We start from the raw sequence: 14,180 nt of genomic DNA, 5'->3' as shown, positions 1-14,180 counted from the left end.
TGTTTCCCATGAATTTTCTTGTTGTGTGTTTGCAATTTATGCAATCCATGCAATCCGTGCTACGTGCAATGGCTTTGCAAGATTTGGAGAATACCCCTAGTGTTTTTTTCCTTTTTCAATAATCAAACATATTCACACCAATCGGTGTGCTGAAAATGACTCAACTCCGACTCATCGATTGCATATGAGTACTTTGTGTACTCTCATTCTTTAGCCTAATACTGTTGGAACAGCGGTTATGGGCCGTTGAGCAAGCGATGGATTTTAAAGGCGATCTGGTTGCGCCACAACGAGCGCCACGTGTGCGCATAAAGACCCGTCGTCCACCACAACAGGGTAATATTGTATCACTACAATCGCCGGGTGACTTACGCACTGAAAAGTTAAAGAAAGCTAATGAAATCATACAAATTTCGAAGGGGATTTTTAAAGTTCCCTCAGCGATGGGTGAGAAAATAGCTTGGGAAGATTCCCAGTTGATCGGGCGCGATGCTAAGCGCGGGATTGGGTGAACACTGCGTACCTGCTTACATATCCGATAAGCATCAGAAGTAGGGATGTTGCGATTGTGGAATTTTAAAAGGTAACGTCCGCGAATGCGGATGTCATGTATTTTTAAGAAAAAATTTAGGTGGGTAAATTAGGTGATTTAGGTAAAAAAAAATCGAAAGGTTAGTCATTTTTAATAATGTTTTTTTTTATTACTTGAAGTTAAAAATTGGAACATTGTATCTAATGAAAACTTTTTAAAGAGTCGTAAATCAAACCTGTGCCGCTAAATACCTACTCGCTTGAGGCGACAAACTTGAAAAACTTGAAACTTGACAAAATTGTAAATTCTTTTTGATTGACTCTGCATCAGTTGATATCGTAAAGCTACTTAAGTCCTCTTTCATTTGTGACCAAACTTGTTTAATTTGGATAAGCGCCTTGTTTATTATTCAGAAAGAATGTTTATTTCGGAATAAAAAATATTAACCCAAGTTTAACTCGTAAAAAAAATAACTGTAATTTTCTGTCCCTTCAATATTCGCATTCGCAAGATATCGCATTGATGCGAGTGTTAAAATTAATGCGGAAGCTCCGCGGTTGCGAATGCGAATACGAATATTCGCAACAACCCTGTTGTTAGTAAAATAATTTAATTCAGCATTTAATGATTATTATACAATTTTTATTTTTTCACTTAAAAATAATAATTATTATTGAGATTTATTTTTCCTTCAACGGAAATAATTGTTACTTGATTTTTATTTTTTCGACCACAAATAAGGATTATTTTATGATTTTTATTTTTTTCGACCAGAAAAAATAATTGTTAAATAATTATTATTGAGCCCATACAGACGCAACCTACTGAAATTTTGACTTGGAAATGTCAAGGGTGTCGCTACCTCTGAAAATAAGGCGTCGGAAATCACGCCGGTATAGTTTTTATCATTCTTAAGTGAAAAAATAAAACTAAATAATAATTATTATTTGTGAGCGAAAAAATCAAAATTAGCCATTCCTTTATGGGTGTAAAAATAAAACTCGAAAAATAAACGGAGAAATGGTTAAACTCGACAAATAAAATTCATTGTAAACTACAGTGGGACGTACGAACACAAATATGCGAGCATAGATAAAATTGTTTTACGACGATTACAATTTGTTGATTTTTTTGTTCAAATTTAAAAAATTATGATTATTTTCCGCCCCTAGTTTCAATTCTTTGCTCTCGTTCAATCTTTGATATCGTTCAATAGCTCGCTACCGGGCTTAAGGGATTCAGCGTAAGTATGTGGATCAATTTGGTTGGTTTTTATAAAAAGTTTTTACTTAAAAAAAAAAAAATAAGCAAAATGTACGAATGCAACGAACTACTAAATCAATTCGGTCAATATATCGTACAAATGCTGGGTAAGGTTGTTAGCCTCATATGGTGTTGTACATAACTATGTAGATACATGATACATGCAACTCTGCAGGCTGTGCATCGCGGACATATTTTGTATCCCAAAAATGGAGTAGTCAGTTATCTATTTATTGCAATAAATAGAAATTTTTTAAACATTTTATCGCACAACCAGATTAATATGTGTTTCAGGTTGAAATAATATCCCTGAAGACTAGGTATTTTTTTGATAAAAGAGAATCAACATAAAAATATAAAAAATCAAAAACAAATTTATTTAAGTTTGAAGTAATGTTTTTGAAACCACTTCAAGGTTTATCACACACAATGTAATGGAGGTTAAGCCAATTTTGATAAAAGAGGATCAGCATAAAAAAATTTAAGTAAATATTTTTTAACAAAAAATTAAAATTAAAAATATATTAAAACTACAAGAAAAAACATTAAAAATAAAAACATACAAACTATACACGAGTATGTACATACAATAAATTTGCATTTGCTAATTTAAGTCAACTGCTCCATGCAAATTTGAATTTCAGTGACGAATAAATCTGAACAGGTATCACAATATTCATTATTTTTCATCATATTGCAACTACATACATAGTTAAGAATAGAAATGTGATTTCAGCTGAAAATGTGATTTTTTTGACCGAAGAAGCCAAACCAAAAATACCATATAACTCCTTTCCCTGACTTTGTACGGTATATCGTACAAATTCCAATAGACCGTAGACCACGCCCAAACAATAAAATTGTATTTTATTTTATTATTAATTTATATCAAATAATAGTTGTGAAAAATTGAGATTTGATTTTTTTTTGATGACTAGTTTAGCAATCGGTAACAAAGGGTTAAAGCCATTTACACAGCACTTGAATGAAGCTATATCTTCAGCGTCAAAGTCCTCCAGATATTTGAAGAGCATTTTCCACTTCCTCTTTTTCAACTTTACATCCTTTATAAAACTCGTTATGCGGACTCTAAACCTGCAGCCAAAAGCAGAGTGTCCTGTTAGTGTATAAATACACTGAAAAAGCTCAGTACGTTTCGTTCATCGAGCGGAATTTTAAACACCTCTAAGATGCTGCGCTTGGAAGTCTAATGTAGTTCATTGTCTGTTTATGATCAGAATATAAGCAGTACTACAGAATACTACTATTCCGTTTCTACGATTGCATAATTCGTTTAAGCTCGAGCCGTTTACCCTATGATGTCCGAAGAGTTCCAATGTATGAGGCTTGTTCGAGTTTCCATGTTCTATTGAAAATTTTTCTATGAACAGCTTTGGAAGGATTTTATAAAATCTATAAAAACCAGAGTGTCCAGATTTGGCGATTCCGCCCCAATTTGGCGATTTTTTTGACTATTTGCGCGTAAAAATTCAGGAAATCGCCATTGGCGATTTTTGGCGATTTTTTCCTTCAAATAAATTTTTCCCAATTATAATAATATACAAAAGTTAGTTTTCCACGATAATTTTACAGAAGAGGCTAGTGAACTGCGTGATAAACTTGACTTAAGAAGCATATTGAAATACTCAAAAATTTTTAATCACCCTAATCGAAGAACTTTTGAAACGATTACCTAGTCAATTAAATACTTTTAAAAAAGGTTTGATTTTGTCACCAGAAAAGTGTGTGAATCACAAGAGGGCGAGTTTCAGGGACCTGCGAATTCACTATTTGACTTTGAAGGAAAGAAAAGCAGCGGAAACTGAATATTTAAATCTTCTAACTTTTTTGGATAATTGCTTACGGAGTGAAAACCGTAACAGACAATAAAATGTTTGGACATATGTATAAGTAAATCTATATATAAATACGCTAACATAAATTTTGTCTCCGTTCGTTTGGCGATTCTACCGAACCGATTTCAAAACCAAGAACACCGTTGGAAAGGCATTTTTCCGTAGATGAGCAGAGTGGTTTCACAATTGGTTGAAAATTACGGCCAAAACCGTCGTTTAAAAATTTTCGAATTGTGTATAGATGTTGCTGCAACATGTTCCATTTGACATGTTTCGCCTGTTGTTTCACTACACATTTGAAATTAAGCTTTGAAATAAATATAAATATGAAGATGAAGAAATAAATGATAACGATGAAGTCAAAAAAAAGAGTACAAAAGTGAAGATAAAGGCGAAAATGGAGACAATGACAGATACATAAGAATTAGTATGAATTGAAGTGAAACTTCTTTAGCGGCAGTTGGTTGGTTGGGAGTAAATTGCCGAATTCAAGGGGAATAATGCACATGGAAATGGTTCTCAGTGGTTTAGCGGTTTGAGAATAAAAACAAAAACAAAGATGCCTAGAGGTACAGGCAAAAACGAAGATAAAAGTAAATTTAAACACTTTATGGTAAAGGTGAAGAGGAATATGCAAAAATAAAGATAAATATGAAGAAAAGGATGAGGATGAAGATCGATATTGTTATCGATATAAAACCCGATATTTTTATCGATATAATAATCGATATTGCTATCGATCAAATAATCGATGTTGTTATCGATACTGTTATTGATTAAATAACCGCTATTGTAATCGATATAATAATCTATATTGTTATCGATGCAATAATGGATATTGTTATCGGTATAATAATTGATTAAAGAATTGATTTTGTTACCGATTTAGTAATTTATATTGTTAATCGATATTGATGATTGTTATTGATATTGTTATATTTATCGATGAATTAATCGATTTTGCAATCGTTGTATTTTTCTATATGTTTATGGATATTGTCATCGGTATTTTTATCGACACAGTTATCAACAGGGTTATCGATATAATAATCGGAACATGGAATGTGATCACATTAAATGACATCACATCACATTATATCACATGATATGAAGAGACATCACATGATATTACATCACATAATATGATATCACATCAAACGATATCACGTGACATGACATCATATCATATGACATCACATTATATGGCATGACATCACATGACTTGACATCACATGATATGACATCGTATGACATGACATGGCATTACATGACGTGGCATCACATGATATGACATCATATGGTATGACACCATATGACATGATATCAGAGGATATGACAACACATGACATAGAATGTCATCTATCACATCACATAAAATCACGTCACATCTTATCATCGCACCTCTTCTCATCTACGTGAATAGAAAAAGAAAAGGATATAAGCAAAGATGTGAAAGATAAAAACAAAGATGAAGACCAAGGTAAAGTTACCGATTTCAAAACCAGAAACACCGTTGGATAGTAATTTTCTGTAGATGAGGAGAGTTTTTATAGTTTCGAAATTGGTTGAAAATCGTCGTTTAAAAATTTCCATATTTGTTAATGGTTGTTTTTGCAACCTGTTCAATTCAAGCGTTTCTCATTTTGTTTTACTTCGTATTTGAAATTAAACTTTGAAATAAAGATAAATATGAAGATGAAGAAACAAGTGATAACGATGAAGACAAAAAAAAGGCAAAAGTGAAGATAAAGACGAAAATTGAGATAAAGGCGAAAATGGAGACAATGAGAAATACATAAGAATTAGGTTATAAGAGCTGAAATTTTCCGATAGGAATCGAAGTAAAATCAGCCATAAAGGTTACTGAAATTTACCGAATCATCGAAGTTTATAATTATCGAAATTTATCCATGCTTATTAAGTTGTCGCAACGTATCGAATTATTCAAACTGATCAATGTTTACTGAGTTGTCGAAATTTATAGACACAGAAACTCAGTTGTCCAAATTTACGGATAGTTATCGAGCTATAAAAACGTGTGGGATTAACGAAATTTGTCAAGTTAAAGAAATGTATCAAGTTACCGATATTTATTGAATTATCATTATTTATAGACTTAACGAAATATATCGAGGTGTCGTAATGCATGGAGTTCTTTCAACTTACAGAGTTATCGATAATTATTGATCTACTGAAATTGGTTGGTTCAACGAAGCGAAGTTTATGGAATTTTCAAAATATATCATTTTATCGAAATTTCAAGGTTATATAAACTTATAGATTTACCACTGCTTATCGCATTTAATCGTCTTAACAGAGTGTAACGAGTTATCAAAATGTTTAGATAGTTTTCGAAAAATGTGGAGATGTCAAAAGTAAAAGTTTATAAAGGTATCCAAAGTTTTTACATTTTTGAGTTATCTAAATTTATCGAGCCATCGAATTTCACAGTTATCGGAATTGGTCGAGTTTACGAATTTTGTTGAGTTATCGAATTTTAGAGTTCTTGAAATTCATCGAACTATCGATATGTATCAAATCATTGAAATTTATCGATAAACTTGAATGTATCGGGTCAATTCCAAGTCCTGCCGAAGTCCTCCAAAGTCCTCAGATAAAAAAAAAAATAATTACGTTTTAGCAGAAGATTTTCCGGTTAGTTAATTTGTACCGTATAAGTTTTGCTGCGTGTTCAGTTAGAAATCCTCTCCAAGGCTTCTAAAACTAGATAAACTGTCGAACTTCGACAGTAACTGGCACTCTAGTTCATATTATTATCCTTGCGACACTCACATGCTTTGTTGAGCGCGTTTTTTCCGTAATGAATTCAACAAAAAATCGACTGCTGAGTGGAAGATCGACCTATCTCGGCAACCAGCTCGGATACGATCTATCTCAAAAAACTTTTCAAGAACGCCCTATTTCAGAATTCGTTTCAAAAACGCCCTATCTCAGCTGCCGATTCAAAAACGCTCTATATCAGCACATGTTCATACATTTTGAAGTGAATGGGCGTTCTTCAACCAAATTCTGAGGGTGTTTTCCAATAAAATTCTGAAATAGGGCATTCTTGTAAGGTTTTTTGTGATAGGGAGTTTTTGAACTGGCTGCCGAGATAGGTCGATCTTCCACTCAGCTGTCGAAATAACATTCGAAATAGGATGAGATTGGAAAGCCTAATTCAATAGTTCGAATAAAGTGTTATATGAAGGCTAATAGCTTCTGCTGCAAAACGTTTCCAATATCAAACAGTATGTTACCAAGGTTGAATAGCCCAATATATGACAACAACAGAATTGTAAATCATTCAGACACTATAGGTGATTTTGAAGAAATTGTAAAAATAGCTGATCTCGCCTTATTATAGGTTTTTATTTAATTTTTAGCGCTGAGCTCTTAAAAGCGGATTGTGTGATTAATAAGTTAATATGATATGAGATATGAATAAATTTAATAATTTCGCAGTCCTATTGCAAAATGTGTTGAAACAAATATTTTTAAAAGTATGCGTATTTTTTGTACATCACTATTATATAAGTGATTTGTGTTATTAATTATTACCCTCTGACGGTTCTATATTCGTTTTTGGTTTTAAAAACTATATTATAACAAGATCTCATTTTTAAAATAAAATATTTGTTAAATCGATTTCATGAATTAAAAAAAAAAAAATTTAAGCAATCTGGACACCCTGACAAAAACTTCCCCTGCATATCTTTGCAAACTATGAAACCCGACCCCTCATGTCTGCGCCCCTGCCTCGCGTTGTACCTAGACGAAAACTAATTTTTTTACTTACTCTCTCTTACTCTTATGGAAAGCATTTAATAAAATAATTATAAATTAATTTGGAGTTTTTAAAACTCCTCACGCTTCGGTCTAACGCGAGTCACAGTTTATTAACAAAGCTTTTGGGCACACACGCAGATTTCTGCCAAATTATGTACATATATGTATATATGTAGATACATACTTATAGTGTTATCTATAGTAAAATTTGTTAGAACATTGTGTCAACTTGTCAGACACACTCAGTTTAATTGCAAATAGTATCGCAGGTTTGTAATTATCAGCAAGAACATCAATCGATATGTCGCAGACTCACAGTCAAGCGTCTAGGCTCGGCAACACATACTAACAGTCCAAAAGCGTTTGTTGCGTGGGCCATTACGGAGATAGGTCAGTCTATAGATTTCGCCAAGTGTTCAGTTTTATTCTTTACCTCTTCGAGATGGTGAAAATGAGGCGACGCCAAGTGAAACGCCTGGTGCGTAGGCTTATCTTTTTCGTAATCTCAATTTTCATACTCTCGTTCTTCACCTCAATACTGGTGGAACGACGGTTGCGGACCGTGGAGCCATCCACCCAAGTTACGGATTTTAATGGTGATCCAGTTACGCCAGAAGTTGTGCCACGTGCGCGCATCAACACCCAACGCCCGCCAAAACCACCCGTACAAAAGCGAGAGTTCGCGCCACCACAATCGCAAAGTGCTATTCGAAATGAAGTTATACAGAATGTTGAGGAAAAGCGAAAAGTTGTGAAGGGGATATTTAAAGTACCAGTAGCAGTGGGTGAGAAGAAAGATTGGGAAGATAATGAGTTAGTGGAACGTGAAGCGAAGCGCGAGGGGTTGGGGGAACATGGCGAGCCGGCCTACATAACCGAGGAGCACCAGAAGGAGCTAGAAAAGAACATGTCGTTGGAGAATGGTTTCAATGCTCTGCTATCGGATTTAATATCGGTGAATCGTTCGGTGCCGGACGCTAGGGATCCAGGGTAAGTGTGTGGCGGAAAAATAAATTCAAAGTGCTGTAGGGGGACATTTGGAACAAACGTCTGCAGCTGTAAATTTGTTCGCCTTCATATTCTTTTGTTTACCTAATCGAGTCCTTAGCCTTACTGTAATTGGCTGAACATCTACAGGTTTTAGGGAGCCCAACCTTGAGTTCAAGGATCTTATCTTCTTGGTACAAAACTAGTCAATACTCTAATTACTGAACAAATAAATTGTTCGATTCTCTCCTACAAGCGAGTCTCATATTATGCAATGAACCTGCATCTCAGTCCGCCATTGCTGTTCAATAATGACAAGGGTCCTTTTAGATACATATATTGATTCGGGCATAACTAGCGATGTTATAGGAAACAAGACAGAAAACGACTGCGTGAATAAGGGGTTTAAGGCAGGATATGGAAAGCTGAGTCCGAACTGAGCTGAAGGCTTGAGCGGCTAGATAAACCAGGTGAACCTAACTGGGGACTTTCATGGCATACGATGTAAATTACACGCTGCTTTCTGAGGTTCTTTAAACCAATATTTACAGGCATTATTAGCCATATGTATCTAGGACTAGGAGCTTTGCATGGTACAGAGATAGAAATCATTTAGCACTTCCTTTTCAGACGGTTTTTACCCTGAAGGTGCGGCTGAAGCTTTGTTAGGCGGACCAATAATTTGAACAGATTTGGTAACAGTAAAGTAGTTCATTTCGGGAATCCCGGCACTCACTTGATTTTCAATGACAATCGGCTTAAGACTTCTTTAACTAGGCTAAGCCTATTGTCTGTATACTTTCTTAGAGAAAACTTTATCTTCATATAATAGTAACAGAACGCAGCTCGTTCAAAAGATGTGAACAGGCAATAGCTTAGCCAGAGCTGTTAAAGCGACAGAAGATTTTGTATAATCTTTTTTCTTGCATGCAGGCACGTATTAATTAAATTTCTCTCGCAAACAGTTGTCGACACATCAAGTACCTCGCCAAACTACCGTCCACCAGCGTTGTCATTCCTTTCTACAACGAACACATCAGCGTTTTGCAGCGCACTCTACACAGCATTGTGAACCGCACGCCACGCGAATTGCTGCACGAAATTGTAATCGTTGACGACAGCAGCGATCGTGAGTATCTGAAAACTCAACTTGAGGAATATGTATCGGAGCACTTCGGCGGCCTCGTCACCATCATACGTTTATCCGAACGTTCTGGTCTGATAGCGGCACGCTTAGCGGGCGCACATGCAGCTACCGGTGACGTGTTGGTCTTCTTTGACTCGCACATCGAGTGCAATTATAATTGGTTGCCACCACTACTCGAGCCGATTGCTGTCAATTACAAAATATCGACTTGCCCGATTGTGGACGTAATCAAGCATGAGCATTTTGGCTACACGGGGTTACACCAAACGGGATCGCGTGGTGCGTTCGATTGGAAGCTAAGTTACAAGCAGCTGCCTTTGCTGCCGGGGCAAAATCAGAATAACACAGAGCCTGTTTCTAGCCCCATTATGATGGGTGGCCTCTTCGCGATTAGCAGACAATTTTTCTGGGAGTTAGGTGGCTACGATGAAGGACTAGATATTTGGGGCGCAGAACAGTACGAGCTGAGTTTTAAGATTTGGATGTGCGGTGGCATGCTGTTCGACGTGCCATGTTCACGCGTGGCGCACATATTTCGGGGGCCGATGAGCCAGCGCCCAAGTCCTCGAAAGCACAACTTCTATCTGAAGGTAGGTCGCGCTTACAGGTGTTTAACAATACATACGAGTGAAAGCTTTCGATTTACAGAACAACAAACGCGTAGCAGAGGTGTGGATGGATGAATACAAGCAGTACGTGTATGAGCGCAATCCACAGGAGTACGAAGGTGTGGATGCCGGAGATTTGACAGCGCAGCGTGCTGTACGTGAGCGCCTCAACTGCAAGTCCTTCAAGTGGTTTTTGGAGGAGGTCGCACCTGATCTTCTACAGAATTTCCCACCCATCCAACCGCCTTCCTATGCTGTCGGTACGATCCAAAGCCGAGCTTATCCGCACTTCTGCTTGGACACCATGGGCAAAGGCAGCGAGCATCCTGTAGGTCTTTACTACTGCGCCGAAAATAAAACACATCCGCATAGCAATCAGTACTGGAAACTGAGTTATGCGCGTGACCTACAGCACCAAGATGGCGATATCTGCTTGGACGTGCAGTCCGTGCAGGAGAATGCCACCGTGTGGATGTGGACATGCCATCAGCAAGGTGGCAATCAGTTCTGGTACTATGACCGCGAACGTCAATGGTTGGTACACGGACGTAACGGGCATGCCTGCCTGGAAGCTGTCGTCGAAGGGGACACGCATGCGGTCTATGCGAACATGTGTGACAATTCGAATACGCGCATGAAGTGGAGCTTTGGTGTGGTCAACAATACTGCATTGGATGCCTTCTATGAGGGATTGTCCGATGAGTGAAATCAGCTATAGCTTTAAGAATTGCCAGCGCGTCAGTTGGAGAAGCGTCCTGGTGGCGCACTGTATTTCAAAGTTCCTTGGATGTATTTAAGTTTGTTAGCCTATTACATTGTTCCGAAAAAGTGTATGTCTTTGACAAATTTGGTTTAAATAAAGTCATTCTGTTGATGTTGGCGTATGTAGTATACACAAATTTCATAAACGTAATGTGTGAGTTTTATTAACTAATTTGAAACAAACACATTGCAGAGCAATAAATTTTAGAGTATAACTTTACTGTTTCTCTTCTTCAACGTAAGATAAATTAAGGAGCTAATCAAAGCGATCGCTGACCAACTTACGGTAACACTTACTTAAAACGTTTTTTTTTAAGTTGAGCTTCCCCTCAGAACTGAGCTGAATATTTTTTAATATACTGGGGCTTCGAATCATCAAAATAAAACAGTAAAAAGTTGTGTTCCTCTTAACTGGCAAAGACTTCGACAAGAGGGACAGCTTTCAAACTTTTACGGAAATGTACATCAAATTTTATATACGAAATTTTGAGTTTATTTATGTATACAGTTTTCGAAATTATTTTAAGAAAGTATTGATATTTTAAAGAATCATATGTATACAAACTTCGCGAGAATATATATTTTCTTCGAAACTAAAACACTCCCATTCGGTTTGCGCCGCTGTTTTCCACACTGTTCATAGATGGAAATATTCTTATCGAGAACAAAAAATAAAATAATTATAAATACTTAATGAGGAATTTCATACGCTTTCTCATCGCTTTGGTCTAAATTTGTATTGATTTTCAATTCCCAGTCGATGCCATTGATAGTTTATTAAAATAAGCTTTTGCGCACAGACGAACATAGCGGACAAACCATATACATACGTTCGTCTTATTTGAAGTAAAACTTGTCGAAAAACGAAAACGGGATACCACCAATACAAAGAAGTACAAGCGAGTAGATTTCAGTAGAACTTCAGCTTTCTTCTTTGCCAAAAATTGTGCATTTCAAACCAACTTTTCGGAATAGTGAAAATTAGGCGAGGCCTATTAAAGCGTCTAGCGCATCAATTTCTCCTCGTAAGCTCACTTTTTATAATCTCGTTCTTCTCCTCATTACTGATGGGAGGAAAACAGAGGTACGCACAGCAAACCGACTATTCGACGGATTTTAATGGCGAACTTATGCCACTTGGGAGCATCGGGACCTGTCGGCCACCAAAAGCACCGTATACAACCGTGATTCTATATCAGCTTTAATTCCATTAAGCCGGCTTCTTTTTATTTCATATAATATTAGTGCAATGCCGACATTGGTATGTTGTCACGTACTGGCTTTCTGAGTGAGTCTGAGGGCAATTTTTGAGGCCGTATTATGGACAAAATTACGCAGCTGCCGATAAGTCGATATGCCGTTATTTTCTTTGTCTGAAGCTTTTCATTAAACTAAGGATCCATGGGTTACAATCAGTCTGATGACTGATGCGTACGTATCGTAGGTAAGGAGCATTGACGACAGTGCTCATTGCTTTCCAAAAGTCCTTTTGCACGTGTAGTTTGCTGCTAGATCCTGCTTAGCTCTCTTCTTCACATTTCTGTTCCGCGCTTAAGTTAAATGCTGTCATATGGTTTTCATATCTGAAGAACGTATCTATGTATATCCTTCCCGGCAGTAAGTGATAGGGGTATATGTGGAGTGCTGCGAACTGGAGTATAGTATCCCAGCGGTTGAAGTCTGCATTGATAAGATGATAATTCACGAAACGATGGTGTACCGCGGTGCTGACAGAGCATATTGAATTAGGCGCAACTCGAAAGATGAGGGATGACTTGATCATTAATGCTATATCAATCTTCTTGTTCCGACTTCGAAAGCTTTTTAATTGGTTATTTCAGATTTTAGAAAACGAACTAATAAAGATATTTCTATTTGAACTTCCGACAAGGGCCCGTCCCTTTCGGGCTCTATACATTGTCACATAAAACTATATTTGATGTAAAAATAAGATAAATTTGAGTACGCAAACACAACGGATTAAGAACTAAACTTTTATGCACCTACCTCTATCTAATCATGGAATTAGAATGCCCTCTAACCTTTATCGAACCAAGAGTAGGTAATGTAGTGCTCCAAATCTAAAGCCACGTGAATATATTATATACCTAATTAATTATTATGTCCTTCTAGTGTTCAAACTTGCATTTATAACTTTCAAGATTCAAGTGATTTTGGATCTGGACAGACCTTCTATTAAATTTTTGACCATTCCGTATCGTTTTTCTGATATCATGTTTCGCAAACTTATCTCCAAAATAGATATCGACACATTAAGATCCTTTCTAAATTACCGTCGGCCGGCGTTGTCATTCCCTTCCACAAGCAAACAGTATTGGCAACTGCGTGTAATGCGGCGCCAAGCCGTCGATGTTTCCTTGGACGTGCAGTCCATACAGGATAATAATATGGACGTGGGGATGCCACCAACAGGGTGGAAACCAGTTTGGGTCGCACTATGCATAGTCCACAATATCTTGTATATATGTATAGTTATAGTTTGCTGTAGGCTAGTAAAGTTATTATAGTTTTTCTCAAATATCTTTAACAGGTCTGCTCGAAATGAAGTCATTCAGTCGTTGTAGTTATGTAAATGAATGCATGTCGATTCCCCTAAACGTTCACAGCTAAGCCGTGTACCGCCGATAGGCCAAGTTGTCAGGCTCCTTGGCCGACTTTAATCGCTGCTGTCCAAACGATGACTTGTAAATAATTAATTGCACCAATTAACAATGAAAATTAATCTTTCTCGTCGCTTCAGCGGCAGCAACAGTGTCCGTGCAGTTTGCATGCTACAACTCTATAAGCGCGCCTACAACAATGCAACAAGTGTAAAGTCATGTGTTTGTGAGCGCTATCTGTAGGTAAGACTTTTTTCTTTATATTTCTTTTATTTTGCTTATTAAAGTTCTGCTCCATCGTTTTGCATACCTACCCAGCAACCGCATACATTCCCATGTCAAACTGTTGCGCCGCAGTTGTTTTTCGACCTCACTCCAACGAAACGCACTTGCCACACAGCCGTCTCCACTCCGCTCCGCTACTGCAACTAATCTGCTCACTTTAGCATACCACTTTTCCACGCTACTCAGCGCCGCTTCACCGCTACACGGTACTTTTTTTTTATATAGACAGCCAAATGCCTCGGCTACGATCGCCGCCTCGCGGTCTGCCATCGGTTTTGTGCGCTTTTTTTCGTAGACCTCGTTTGTTGGTTTTATTATGTTTTGGTACTG

At 37.1% G+C, this 14,180-nt stretch overlaps 2 protein-coding genes across 3 annotated transcripts in view; both read left to right on the top strand.

The window, feature by feature from the left end:
- The window catches only part of LOC118748925 (protein sprint), a 513,519-nt gene that overhangs the window by 32,880 nt on the left and 466,459 nt on the right, over nucleotides 1-14,180 (top strand). The window lies entirely within an intron of this gene.
- Nucleotides 7,883-11,007, top strand: LOC118748927 (N-acetylgalactosaminyltransferase 4-like). Its single transcript, XM_036483675.1, has 3 exons — nucleotides 7,883-8,430; nucleotides 9,393-10,164; nucleotides 10,223-11,007. The coding sequence occupies exons 1-3, from the start codon at nucleotides 7,883-7,885 to the stop codon at nucleotides 10,886-10,888; spliced, it is 1,986 nt and encodes a 661-aa protein (XP_036339568.1). The 3' UTR covers nucleotides 10,889-11,007.

This window comes from Rhagoletis pomonella, unplaced genomic scaffold (assembly GCF_013731165.1).
Source record: "Rhagoletis pomonella isolate Grant_MI unplaced genomic scaffold, Rhpom_1.0 Rhpom_scaffold_00013, whole genome shotgun sequence".
Lineage (NCBI taxonomy): Eukaryota > Metazoa > Arthropoda > Insecta > Diptera > Tephritidae > Rhagoletis > Rhagoletis pomonella.
Note: the sequence above shows the minus strand (reverse complement) of the source record. Positions and strands in the feature narration are given on the sequence as shown.

Coding starts and splice junctions, on each gene's coding strand:
- LOC118748927 (XM_036483675.1), top strand. CDS start 7,883: ATGGTGAAAATGAGGCGACGCCAAGTGAAACGCCTGGTGCGTAGGCTT. Junction 8,431..9,392: donor CCGGACGCTAGGGATCCAGG/GTAAGTGTGTGG, acceptor TCTCGCAAACAG/TTGTCGACACATCAAGTACC. Junction 10,165..10,222: donor AGCACAACTTCTATCTGAAG/GTAGGTCGCGCT, acceptor TTCGATTTACAG/AACAACAAACGCGTAGCAGA.